Here is a 13,891-nt window from a genome sequence, read left to right on the forward strand (position 1 = left end):
TTTTGTTGTTGGCTGTGATACCATCTTATTCATGAACCCTGAACATTAGTTTTTATCTCAAGAAACGTGAGCCTGGGGGCGCCTGGGTGGCTCAGTGGGTTAAGGCCTCTGCCTTTGGCTCAGGTCATGATCCCAAGGTCCTGGGCTCTCTGCTCAGCAGGGAGCCTGCTTCCCTTCCTCTCTCTTCGCCTGCCTCTTTGCCTGCTTGTGATCTCTGTCAAATAAATAAATAAAATCTTTCAAAAAAAAGAAAAAAAAGAAAAAAGAAAAAGAAACGGGAGCCTGACCGAAGCTTTGCTCCTTCTCTTTGCTGTACCTTCCTGTCACTCTCTCAGCCTGCTGGCCACTGGTGCCTTGAAGGGCAGGAGGCTGAAAGTTCGGCTTCCTTCTTTTTCCTTTCCTTTTCTCTGTGATTATAGCCTCTCAAATTTTGGCTTCCTTGGTAGCCCCACACTCCAATTTTTGTTTTCCTGATGCTGTTGAGTTTGCTGAAAGCATTGCTTTAGCATCATTTTCTTTTACTCACTATTTGCTTCATTTCTCAGCTTCATGAGGCCACGTCATTATACGTTGGAAAATTGTTGAGGGAAAGATAGTGCAAATGTGACGGCTCACATCAATCCGTTTCACAGAGTATTGACCTCACAGCTTTGTTGTGGTAATTCTGTGATTCCTTCATGCAGACTTTTTTCTTAGTTAAGTTTGTTCTTACCAGTTGTTCATAGCATGAGGATTGGTGCGATATCACGTAGATCACTGTAGCCAGAAGTTTGCTTCCACCTTTAGAAAACTGGAGGTTTTTATCTTTGGATTAGAGGGGATTTTTACTCATGTTAATTTATTCACTCAAATCTATATCAATATGTAAATCTACATCAAATACAAACATTTCTATATTTTCATAGCAAGCTGTGTATTAACAGTACATTTTGTTAGGAACTGAAATGTCTTTACAGAGCTAAAATGTAAGCATTATAGGATTGAACTATTCAATGTAGCAAAGTGATTTTAAAACTCTGATTTTTATAGTTTATGGAGGAAGATAAAAAATAATTTGTGTTTGTGAAAAAGAAATTATATAAAAATAATTCATACTAATTATAACAGTAAGGAATGAAAGCGTGGTTCTGAAGAGAATTTTTGGAAATCTTTGTTGTATTTTGTTTTTTTTTTCCTAATAGAGAGGCGAAAAAAAGCTTCAGCATGGGAAAGAAATTTGGTGTATCCTGCTGTTATGCTTCTCCTTCTAATTGAGACAGTAAGAATTTATTTGCCTAGTTAAATAAAGCAAATTATTTTTTATTTACTTTGGTATTTGAATATGGTAACTCCCTCAGCTAAATGGTTTCAAGTAAACTGGCTTTCTGTCAACAGGGTTAAAATCCATCCATACTTGTATTTGGAAAAACTCAATAAAGCAAAAAAGGAAATTAATGGCATTTTTTTTAAGTCCTCAAGATTAACTATTTCCTCATGGAAACAGGACATTTATTCTTTGGTGCCATTTAGAATTAAGAGATGAGGTATTGTAGATATCTTGCTTCAGATTCTGATGGGATGTGAAAATTATATTCTTAATTAGTTCTGATAACTATTAACCATTTTTTAAATCTGTGGAGTTGTGGGTTTCCAGTTGGTGGAATCATTCAGTAACCGAATCTATATTATTAGCTTTAGTCACAAGCTTTGAAATTGTAATAATTTGCAGAAGATTTTAGAGTTTTTGCAGATAGTTTGATTACTTCCAGTTTGTGTGTAGAATTTTGGTCTTCTCTGTTCTGAAGCATATATTTGGCCTATAACTTAGATTTTAATACATGTGTACTCACAAAATATCTGTGAAATTCAGAACTGATGATCATTTTTTATGTTGTAGTCCATCTCGGTCCTCTTGGTGGCTTGTAATATTCTTTGCCTGTTGGTTGATGAAACAGCCATGCCAAAGGGAACAAGGGTAAACTGCTTTAAATGTCTTTCTTTTGCAAGTGTTCTGTATATATACCCTGAGTGTTTCAAATAAGTAATTTAAAACATCACCTTTCTATACCTATGTTTCAGGTTGTATGAATTTCTTTATGTAAAGAGCCTTCGTAAACAGTGCTCGTGACCTATGACTTGTTTCTAATTTCTTACTTTCAGTTGGCTAGCCCTTTTATCGGATATCATTTTCCTTTTAGACTTTGTATCACAGTTTACTTTTATTTTGCTGTAGTTCATATTTGGAATTCTTTACGAAAACTTATACTCTGTGAAATAGTGATGTGGAAGGAGTTTATTGGATGGAGTCATAGTGTTTGCTGAAGATCCTGATATGTGGCTGGTAGGCACTTAGGTTTCAAGAGGGTCACACATTTTATGAAACTGAGTCAAATGTTTAGTTACTAGAGGAGAGTCAGATATATATCTTTTCATGAATTAACTTTGTTTTCTCTCTTGTCTAAAAGTTGATGATTCTATTAAATTCTGTCTTTTAGCCTGTTTAAATATATTCTCCATCTAGAAGGTAGTTATCACTAAAGATGCATATTTAGCACACTTCTAAGACTCTGTAGACTTTTGATTACTTAAAGTAGCATTTACATTCTAATGTTTTCATATATTTTTCTAAGTCAGTAGCTTTCTTATTCCCCATAGAAAGGACTTCAAAACTGTTCCAGACTTTTAGTGTCACTTCTCTCTCTGAACCAGAGGATGTATCCCTTTCCTCTCATAGAAACAAGCCAACATCAACCTAAATTTCTTCCCTTCAGTCCACGATGGAGATGCCCTCCTCTTTCAATTTCAGGCATATTCTCCAGTTAGATCCTGCCCTCCTCTAACTTTTGCTGGACCTTATGCCTTCTGTTACTGCCCACTGTCTAGCCTGCCACCAAGCTTTCCAGGTGCCTCATTCCACAAGCAAACAACACTGAAGGGTACTTCATCTGCAACCTGGTCTTTATCTTTTGTTTAGACCCAAATTAATTGATAGAGCAGGAAGTTATCTACTGTGTTGGCTTCTGTTCACTTTGTGACCCTCTGTTATACATTGCACGTTGCGTAAGTCCCATGCCGCCATGGTACATTTTTGTACCATCCCCTTAGTGTATCACACAGGGGGAGTTATACCTTGTAGGGCCCATGCATGATTCTGTAAATAAATCAGATCATCCTAATCCTGCCTGGAGGACTTCTCTTGAGACAGGGAATATATCCAAAATGTTTTTCACCCAGCCAGTAAGCCATTAGCATTATTCATTTCTTTGTCAAAAGATTAACAAAAAGTTGATAGGTCTTTGATTTGTATGTATATATATATATATATATATATATATATATATATATATGAAATTTCCATGAGTATTCTTACTTCTTTAGGCCAAAATTAGAATGTGTATATGATATGTATGATGTTAATTATTGGTTTATTTTTTATTAACCTGGCTATACATTCTTAATTTTCCTGGTATTTTTGTTTGCTACAATTAGAGCTGATAGTAGAACAGTAGTTCATATTTGAATACTTCCTTTAATTGGTAAGCTGTGAAAATAAATTCTTCCTACTTTAATAAGAAATTATTTTTTTGCCTGTTTGGTCTCATTAATAAATACTAGTTTTTCTGCTTGTTTTTTTAAGTTCTAGATAAAGATAGGTTTCCACAATAGGTATAATGTTTTGGAAAACTGTGTAGTGTTACATTAAAAAAATTTGTGTTAACTAAGTTATATCTTTTAAAAATGTCTGAATTCCAAGGAAGATTTGGGGAAACAAAATTTTCAACTGTAGAAATAGGATGTGCACATTCAGTCTTTGGATGCTTAGCCTACTTTGAGATATTTTAATTGTATAATTTTTATATGTTGTCATAAGGTTTATTTAAATAACTACATCTTCTATTCCTGTGGTACTGTTTTAAAGAAATTTCTTCCAATAATATTCAGGGCTCTTAACAATAAGCATAATATCATTTTTATGAGTGAATTACATTTTAGAGAAATCAGAGATGTTTTGAACTTGTTGAAATTATTAACACATGCTTGCATTAGTTGACGAATGTAGTCTAGTGTCATGTTTTATTCTTAGAAAATCTAGATGCTATTTTAGGGTATTAAACAGTCCTAATTCCTGTATTTAAGAAATAGTTTTAGGGAAAGCAAATGTATAGTGTCATTGAATTCTGAAAAGTGGTTTTTTTTCCCCCCCAGGGTCCTGGAATAGGAAATGCTTCTCTTTCTGCTTTTGGTTTTGTGGGAGCTGCACTTGAAATCATTTTGATTTTGTATCCTTTCTTTAACTAAACATTGTTTAACAAATTTTCTGTTTAGTTTCTGGGACAGTGGTAATTTACTAAGACACTTGCCTAGAAGGGAAAAACAAGTCAGTCTTCCTCAAGCACGCCAAGTGGCTTTTTGTTTTGTTTTTCCTTTGGACCTCAAGAGTTTCTGGAGACTACTGAGAACTTAAGGAAACTTGCATTCTTTGGAGAGTTTTTTCCTTGATTCTCACAGCTATCTTATGGTATCCTCTGTTGTCGGTTTCTATAGCCTGCGATTTTTTGGAAATTTTATTCCCAAGAAGGATGACACAACTATGACAAAGGTAAGGCAAAGTCTTAGATGCCTGTGCCTCCCTTTTGCATTCCAAGGCAAATGAACTGTTTTATTTTTGTAATCGCCCTGAATGGTTCATTTGCTGCGATAGGTATTTGTTTGTAAATTGCATAAACACAAACTGAAAGATTTTGAAAATGCTGAATGAGTGGGAAAAGGATGTGCTGCTCTGTTTAATTTGGACGGCATCCATTCACTTGGAAATGCATAGAACTGCAGAGCTTGTTAACCAGCTACAGAAGGCTACTGAAAGGGCTCTTTCTCCTCTAAAGAAAACGTATTGCTAATGAGTAACTTTGATTGTGCAAACTGTACTTCAGGGAGCTTGTTTGAAATCTGAAGAACTTAGTTGCTACAAGTAGTAGAGACAAAGTATTTCAAATTTGAATAATTAAAGCAAGACGGAAGAGTTCTATTCAGAAACATTTTGTAGTCTGAGGCTAATTTGACTTCCTACAATGTGTCATTGGCTTTGGAATGACAAAGACTGTTACCTTATATAGTGACTACATCTTTTTAAAATATTCCCACAGCCTGACCATGAAGAATAAGTAATAAGAGCTGCTGGTTTCTTTTCTTTTTATTATAGATCACATATTTTCAGCCTATCTTAAAAAGGAAAAGTTATTTTATGTGCTTTATTTACATATCTATAGAATGTTCTGACTTGTTGAGATACTTAGCGTCTAGTGTCAGTGATCGTCAGCATTAATCAGTATTTCAGCTCCTTTTATTTAATAGGAAAGAATAAACGTCGGACACATTGGGAATGAATTATTAAAATTTAGGGGTTTTAGATTTCTAGCATTTTGGTATTAAAATTTATAATAGTTGAATGTGTTAGAAGTAGATATTATATATCTTGAGCAGTAGTCTGGCTTTAAAAACATAGTCAGAAGTATTAAATGTATTCATTCTATTTTACTTGACAGGCAAACCTTTTTAAAATTGGCAACCGCAACCAGTAATGTAAGATGCGTTGTCTGAGATGTGATTTCAGTGTCCTTTAACTTGATAGTCGTGCCAACTACTGTCCCTATCTTTAGAACTTTACAGATGTAACTTTAAATATTTGTAGAAAACATTTCTTACTCTCTTTAAGTTCTATATTGAGTGATATCATTAAGATGTTAGCAGAGTACAGTGCAACAGTGCAAGGTGAGTAGGATGTGCAGTGAGTTCCCAGAATGTGAGTGGATTGACTGCATTCGTCATTCTGCTGTCTGACTGCCCAATATTCTTTGTGATCCCCACATAGATCATTGGGAATTGTGTGTCCATCTTGGTCTTGAGCTCTGCACTGCCTGTGATGTCAAGAACACTGGGTAGGTTTCCGGGAGAAATGTCCATTTGAAGTCCATACCTTGTTAATTGTATCTTTCTTAAACTTCTGCCTTAACTTGTAGTTTCTGCACTTTTTCAAAAAGACCATCCTTTGAAATATAATATTTCCTTTCACATTATTTTATAAGTTTACTTCTGTACTTAGGTTATGTAAGAACCATACCAAAACAAGTACTTTTATCAAATAAAGACCATTTATTTTTTTAAATACTTAAAAATGTTCCTTCTTCAAACAGTGGGCAGTTTTTTCTACTGAGTAGTTAAGCTTTTTGAGTTCTCCAGTGAGAAAACTGTGATATTTAAAAAAAAAAACACACTGTTTAACGTCTAGGAAGTATTAAACTAATTTTTCTTATATGAAATGTTTTTTAAAAACTTTTAGTATGTGGTTTAAAAAATTGAAAATGTGTAAAACTTGCTTTAAGCTGCTTCATGTCCATGAAATAGACTTGAAAACAGGGAGATCTTTGAGAGCATGAGCTGATCTCAAGGGCATCCTTTAGTTTTTTAATTTTTTTCTTGCTTGTCATTTATATAGTTTTCTTAATTTTTTATAGGAAGGATCTTTTAAAAGTAACACATTTCTACGTTGTCATTAAAATAGTTGAGCAAATCTTCACTTGGCCTTTTGCTCTTTTATAAAGCATGTTGCAGTCTGTGATCTCGCTTCTTGGCTAAATATTATTTCAGACAAAAGTCTCCGTTAGGCAGTTCTGTTTGGTTTTCTGGACTTAGGTTTCCACTTAAGAGTGTTCACAAATGATTAGAAGAATCCCATCATTCAACCGCGCCAACTTGCTCATAACAAAAATTACTAGTCGCTTTGAGTTGCTTTTGTTTACCTCTTCTATTGCCTCCCTTGTTGATTCAAGACTCCTGGGCAGCAGGGAGGCAGGATGCGAGAGGGAAATAGAGGCTTTATGGTTAACTGTGCAACCCTTACTGAGAATTTCATGTTTTAGCAAGAAGTGAAATCTAAGTATTCAATGGGAAGGGACCGCTGTTCCGTAGACGAATACACAGCTTATTTACTCAGTAGTCTCACCTCTTTTGTGTTTGCTTTACAGGACTTGTTATTGTTTTGACATCTGCTTATGGGGTGCTAATCTTGAAAATGCCAAAAGTATGCACGACAGTAACTTCATTTGTAACTAAGTGATATCGTTTGTATTGTCACAGTCCAACAGTAATTCCTATGATATTATAGCCACCCTACCGTTTAGTCATTTAAAAAACTTACTTACTGTGATCTGTTACTTAAGATTAATTGTTAATAATAGTATATACTGAATTTATGGAAGAAAATTGCATGGTAGGTATACTTGTAATACAAAGAAAACAAATTAATGGCAAAATTTGCTTTTTGAAGATCAACAAATTAAATTCCTGAGTAGTTTGCCATAGAGATAACTAAAAAGAAGAAAAAGAAAGATGGGACAATTAGAGTGCAGCTAACAAACGCCCGGACCCAGCTGTCCAAACAGGATTAATGGAGCGCATTAGGGTACAGTGAGTCATGTGGCGCTTTGCAAAATATCAACACGCACTGCATTACAGGTTATGCCCAGTGGCACTGAATAGATGAAAAGAAGTAAATACGTTAAACAGATTCATGGAGGCTTTTCACAGTATTAAAAAAGCAAATTTCTGGACTAAAAGAAGCAGCTTTATTTTAGTATTATGGGAAATGCAAACTAGAGAGTTACTTTGTAATTCCTCTATTAACCCTTTAGGACCGAGCCTTTGATTTTTAAGAAGATAAAATGTGGAGAATTGTCATGAATGTTATCCTGGTGTATAACAGGGTTTTGATTTACCAGCTGAAAAGCTCATAAGCCTAGAATAGAGGATGTGTTTCACAACCACATTCCAAGCTATGAAAGTTTTCACTCTTTCTCATTGCCTCTCCAAAGGAAAGCCTGACTCTTAGGGTGCTCTCATCTGCCCCTGGGAATTCCACCAGCAGCACCCATCACTTACAGTGAAATGAGAATTGAAATAGCAGGGAAAATCCAACATTACCTGTATATGAGCAGCTCTTCTCTTGTTTCAACAGTTTATCAGTGATAGTTTTACTTTAATTGTAAATTGAAAATACATTAAATCCTGTGTAAAAGAATTTGATGATATTTTTGCTTCAAAAATGAAAGTGTTACATGAGTTTTTTGGTTTTTGGTTTTTTAATTTGCATATTTTAATTTGCTAGCTGGTGTTGTTGGTGCAACGGAGGTGTCATTAAACTCTAGCTTTAGACTTCAGTGCCTGGTGTGATAGGACGCATTCATTAAAGAATTCCTTTGATCAGTTTCTTATATTTGATTATGCAAGAATTTGTACTAATTGAAAAATTGCCACAGAGTAGATTTCATAAGCATATCACTGGACAACGAAGAATTAAGTTGTGAGGACGATTTTGACCATGTATTTTAAGCTAAAAGTAATTAATATAAATGATGGTTTTATTGTCTATAGGAAACACAAAAAATCTAAGCTTAACATTTCTTATTCAAACTCTTTAAAGCCCTTTAAAAATAATGCCATGTCAGTGCATATGATTTCCAGAACATTGCTTTGCTGCCTGTTTAGACTTTATAGTTCTGAAGAATCCAACATTTTGGAGGACTTGATGTGCAGTGAACAGTTCACTGTTTGCTTTGACGCTGACTAGAGGAAGTGGCTGGTGAACATGGTGAAAATAGCACAGCACCAAGCCTAGAGAACTCCCTGTAGATGCCCACACTTTTCTGCAATAAAATATTTTAAAAGCAGCAATTAATTCTGTAAGAACAGATTTTGGAGGATTGCTGATATGCTCCAATTATGCCTAATCAAGAAACTACTGAGAGATGGACTTCATTTTGCATTCCCCTTCAGATATCCCTCCCGTGTGCAGTTTCCTTTAACAGGGAAGATTTTTCTCAAAATAATCTTTATAGTTATTCTGTTAAATGGAAGCTCTTTCTGTAACTTGTAAGCTGTACAAGGCCCAAATGCCGATTTTTAAAAGAAAATATACTTAGGATATTAAAACAAGAACACTTACTCCTTTGAATCACCTTGAATTTATTTTTTAGTATTTCCATGTATTTATCATCTGGGTCCCATTTAGTCCCTCATCTTGTAGGAGATAAAATGGATTACTCCTTCATTCCTTAATGAAGGGAACCTGTTTAAAAACTGCTTTGTCTTGGAGAGGTCGTGATTTAGGGTTTCATAAATATGCTATTAATCTTTACCCTGGGCTGCTTCTCTCCAGTTCTCAGTGTAAAACAAAAGTGAATGATGCTTAGAGATGACAAGTGCAAAATATTCCTAACTATGACTTTGATGTAAAAATAATTTTAAACTCTTCCTGAAAATTTTTCAGCAAAAAATTTGTATATGATATACTTACATTCAGGTATATTGCAGAGAGAGTGGCACTAATTGACTTTTGGTTGAATACTGTTGTTCTTATATCTGAACAATAAATTTGTATATCTATCTATGTGTAGATCTAGTTATAGTTTTTAATAATAAAGAGAAAGTTACTCTGTGTCAGATGTCTAAAAAAGAGTTAAGAGACTAACTAATGCTCGGTCCCTAAATGCTCTTTATTCCCAGTTATCTACTTGTTTTAGTCTTACGATGCCACTCTTACTTCAGGGAACTTAGTCCTGTCTGAGAAAATGTCATATTGGGTGGCCAATATTACCTAAATAATTTAGCCATCGTTCAGATACATTCAAATATTTGAAGTTTTAGTTTGTTATAAAATATTTTTATATGAAAATAATTCTAGTTAGGAAAATTTAGCTAGAAGGAGACTGAAGAGGTAATCCTTAAAATGTTAGAGTTAAAAACCAGACAGTTAGCTATAATAAGGGTCCACTTTATACTAAGAAAAAAGGCCTGTGGCCTGGCTGAGAATACTTCATAGCACACTTGCACACAGTCAGTTCTGAGACTGGTGGATATATTATCTCCTTCTTTGTAGGAGATTTTATTTTAAAATTAATTTTAATCAATTATATAAGTATAGACTTGAATAAATTCTCCTTATAAAGAATACTAAAAGTTAGAGATCAAGCCGCAGTTCCTTGTGACCACCAGTTTTACTCCCAGTCCTCTCTTCAGAGTGTCCAAGTCTTCGGATCGTCCTCCAAAGGTACGTGGACATACCTGGTGCCTCTGCAGGAAACGTGAAATCCTCATCTGGGGTCACCGAGATGCTGACTCTGGTCATCAGTCTTGTTCCTCGTGTTGACTCCTGACCTCAGGGTGCTGTCCAGTAGGAGCTGATATCATTTCGTCTACTGGAACTCAGTCATCTGCAAAGGAATTTCAAACCCCAAACACTTAAATATCTCTTTCTCTTCAGGTCACCAGTGACCTCGTAATTGTCCAATCTTATGGATTCTCTTTTTGTCTTAATTGCTCCATGGCATTTGCTGTTTGAAATTCCACTTCCCCTATCTTTTCTTTATTTCTGGTCCCCATTCCCCCCTTTCTTTCTTTTCCTTTGGCTATTTTTTAACTATCTCTTTTACTGCTCCTCAGGTATACCCATACCCTTGTCCCCAAACCCAGACCTCCAGCCCAGCACACATCCCTGAGCAAAGAACAGATAATGCCAACTGTGCTCCATGTGGGCGCCATCCCACACTGGTCATTTCTTTGGTAGGACCCACACTGGTGTGTGTCTCTCTCTGTCCTTCTCACCTTCCTTCCCTCCCATTACCCCTTTCCTTCCCTCCCTCCCTCCCTCTCTCTCTCCTCTGTGTTTCCTTTCAGTCCTTGGCCACTGTCTATCTAACAGGCCAAAGCAGAAACTGGAGAGTTATGTTAGATGCATCTACTTCTCCATGCTGACAACTAATGGTGATACTCAGTTTCCTCTTGTGGACGTTTCTCACATTTGCTTCTTCCTCCCATTTCCCTTACAAAAAAGTGAAAAGAATCAGACTCCTGTAAACATCCAAGCAGAGAGCTGAGTATATAATTTTATTTTTAGTACTTTATTGTTAGGGAATGTTCATGAAACAGATTCTAAACAGGTGTTCTTTTCTTTGAGGGGAATAGAATAAGAAGTGAAACCAAAGCAAATGACCTGAAGAAGTATTTACTTTTCCAAGTCAGGAGGTATCATTGAGGGACATTTTGGGGCCTCCGTCTCTGGATGTTTTCTTCAGGAAGAGAATAGACAGTTCCTGTCTAGTTTAGGGGATGCTTACATGCTCACCTGTTTGAGAATCAGCACTTAGGTGCCTCTTGGATAGTGATTTTCATTCCCATTCACTGGCTTTTAGTTTGTTAAAATTTTCATAGTCTAGTTCATCTGGCTTACTAGTTAAGTTACCTTCATATTAGGACAAACTGAATTCGTGGCACGTAAATAGTTGTGACTAAAATTGGTTTGACATTTGCAAACACACTTGCCCTCTCTGAGCTCTGGTTCACATTGCTCCAACCTCTCTCCTCACCTGTTGGCCTGCCTGGTTCCTCCCCAACCTCCAAGGCCAGGTCACAGGCTGGTCACACATGAAGCTCTTCGATTCTGACGCATTCAGCTTTGTGTTGTACTTAACCTGCCTATACTGGCTTTCTCAAGAAGCTTTCCACCCCTTAAAGGACAAGAGCATATCTTATGTATCTTTTTATCCCTTCCAGCATCTAGTCAGTATGTATTTGCGGTGCCAGCGGGTGCCCTGGCATTGAGTGTGCCCTGTGGTTTGGAGTAGGTGAACTAAGAAATTGGATGTCTTGCTTCCATCCTGATCATCTTTATTTCCATGTTTCAGGCTAGTTTGACCAAGTATTTTAGTTTTATCATTTAAAAAGACCCTTATGGGGACGCCTGGGTGGCTCAGTTGGTTAAGCAGCTGCCTTCGGCTCAGGTCATGATCCCAGCGTCCTGGGATCGAGTCCCACATCGGGCTCCTTGCTTGGCGGGGAGCCTGCTTCTCCCTCTGTGTCTGCCTGCCACTCTGTCTGCCTGTGCTCGCTCACTCTCCCTCTCTCTCTGACAAATAAATAAAATCTTAAAAAAAAAAATTTAAAAAAAATAAATAAAAAAATAAATAAAAAAACCCTTATGATAATAACCAAAAAGTAAAAACAACCCAGATAAATGCACAAGCAAATTGTGGTCCAGTACATACAGGGTGCTATTCAGCCATAAAAAGGAATCAAGTCTGAGATGAGCCAGTCGCAAAAAATCAAATACGGCGTGACTTCTTACACGAGGTGCCTACAGTCGTCTAAATCATAGAGACCGAAGGGGGAATGGTGGTTGCCAGGGTCTGGTGGGGGACAGGAAAATGGGGAGTAGTTTTTTAATGGGTACAGTTTCAGTTTTGCAAGATGAAAGTTCTGGAGGTTAGTTGTACAATAGCGTGAATGTACTTCACTATATAAATTCTGTGTTATGTGTATTTTACCACAATTAAATAAAAAAAGGAAAAGAATACTGTACTGACAAAACATGGATGAACTTTGAAAACATGATCCTAAGTGAAATAAGTCAGGCACAGAAATCCATACGTTGTAGTATGCCTATTATATGAAATGGCCTGAGTAGGGAACTCGACAGGGAAAGTGGGTTAGTGGTTGCCAAAGACTTGGGGGAGGTGTGATGGGGGAGAAACTGCTTAATGGGTCTGGGGTTTCACTTTGGGGTGATGAAAGTGTTTTGGAACTAGATAGATTTACACAACATTGTGAGTGTACTCACTGCACTGGATTGTTTACTTTAAAATCATTAATTTTATGATGTGAATTTCATCTTAATAAACTATTATTTTTAAAAGACCCTTACACAGTATAACAGTAGACAGTAAATATTTGCTCTCTCCTCTGTTTCCTTGATGTGGTAATGTAACTAATCCTGAGGTCTACCTATTTTTAATGATCATGAGTCAGCTTTGAGTGTTCTCTGTTCGTTACCCTAGTGTTAGGCACTGGATAGAGGAAGGGGGAGCAGACAGCAGGGGCCTTACAGTATAGACAACCTAACCAGGAGCACCCTCCAACCTCCCTCCTCTCATGCACAGTCTTCTCATGATTTAATGGCTAGTTTGGCGTTCCATCCTCTTCTCTTACAATGAAAATGTGACCCGCCACTCCCCTGCTCTCTATGCTTCCAAGATTTTTGCCATTAGAATAAGGTTCTGTCTTGTTAAGGTGGCACAGGAGGTCCTTTAACCCTAATCCATGCTCGTACGTCCGCCTTCACTTCTCGGCACTCCGAGCCCCACCCACTTTGAACCATGATCAGTGACAGCGGTGTTCTTCGGGTGTACCGAATGGGAACAGTACTGCTCTACTTTGCGTGCCTTTGAACATGTGACTTCATCTGACATGAGTGATTTTGTTCACCCCGTTTCCTGGCATACCTAACCTGCCATTCAAGGCTTGGCTCAGCCATTTAACTCCACAGAGAAAGTTGTCCCTGAGTTTCTGCCCTTCCGGCATCCCTCCCATCACCTGTTTCATTCTCCACACATCTGCCTTGTCACTTGAGCAGGTTGTGTTCTAAATGCTAACTTTTCTCTTCCCTCCATAAAGCTTTGGGCGGTCTGTCTGCACACAACTTTCAGTACATCTGTGGGAATTCATGCTTCTGAGTTTCTGTTTTACTTAACTACACAGACATTTAGTTGTGCTGGAAATGTATATGAATATATGAACTATGTTATTGAAAGTCTTCATTTCTTAGGATGTGAAGACAATTCCATAAAGGGAATAAATATCTTACATACTCACTTTATAACTCCTACGGTACCTGTATAGCGTTAGGAATATGATAAGGACTGAAAAATACTCTAAAAACTTAACTTATAACACAGGAGCAAATATAGAAATACAGAATTTCTAATTAAATCTAATTGCCACAACCATAAACTAATGTAGGCATGCAGGCTATGGCGTGTATATAGTCTGAAGCCTAATAAATGTATTTTAATAGCTTTACTGAGGC

At 36.7% G+C, this 13,891-nt stretch overlaps 1 protein-coding gene across 6 annotated transcripts in view; it reads left to right on the top strand.

The window, feature by feature from the left end:
- The window catches only part of LMBR1 (limb development membrane protein 1), a 147,965-nt gene that overhangs the window by 118,340 nt on the left and 15,734 nt on the right, over nt 1–13,891 (top strand). For 4 of the 6 annotated variants that reach the window (XM_032840293.1, XM_032840295.1, XM_032840297.1 and 1 more), the window contains 5 exons: nt 1,182–1,258; nt 1,877–1,954; nt 4,186–4,259; nt 4,489–4,579; nt 5,849–5,915. In XM_032840293.1, coding sequence (XP_032696184.1) covers nt 1,182–1,258; nt 1,877–1,954; nt 4,186–4,259; nt 4,489–4,579; nt 5,849–5,915 — 387 coding nt within the window. Of the gene's footprint in view, nt 1–1,181; nt 1,259–1,876; nt 1,955–4,185; nt 4,260–4,488; nt 4,580–5,848; nt 5,916–7,001; nt 7,173–13,891 lie in introns of those variants that run through there. The other 2 variants (XM_032840294.1, XR_004380614.1) reach the window with 2 other exon arrangements.

Source organism: Lontra canadensis, unplaced genomic scaffold (assembly GCF_010015895.1).
Source record: "Lontra canadensis isolate GAN:19392208 unplaced genomic scaffold, GSC_riverotter_1.0 scaffold111, whole genome shotgun sequence".
NCBI classification, from domain to species: domain Eukaryota; kingdom Metazoa; phylum Chordata; class Mammalia; order Carnivora; family Mustelidae; genus Lontra; species Lontra canadensis.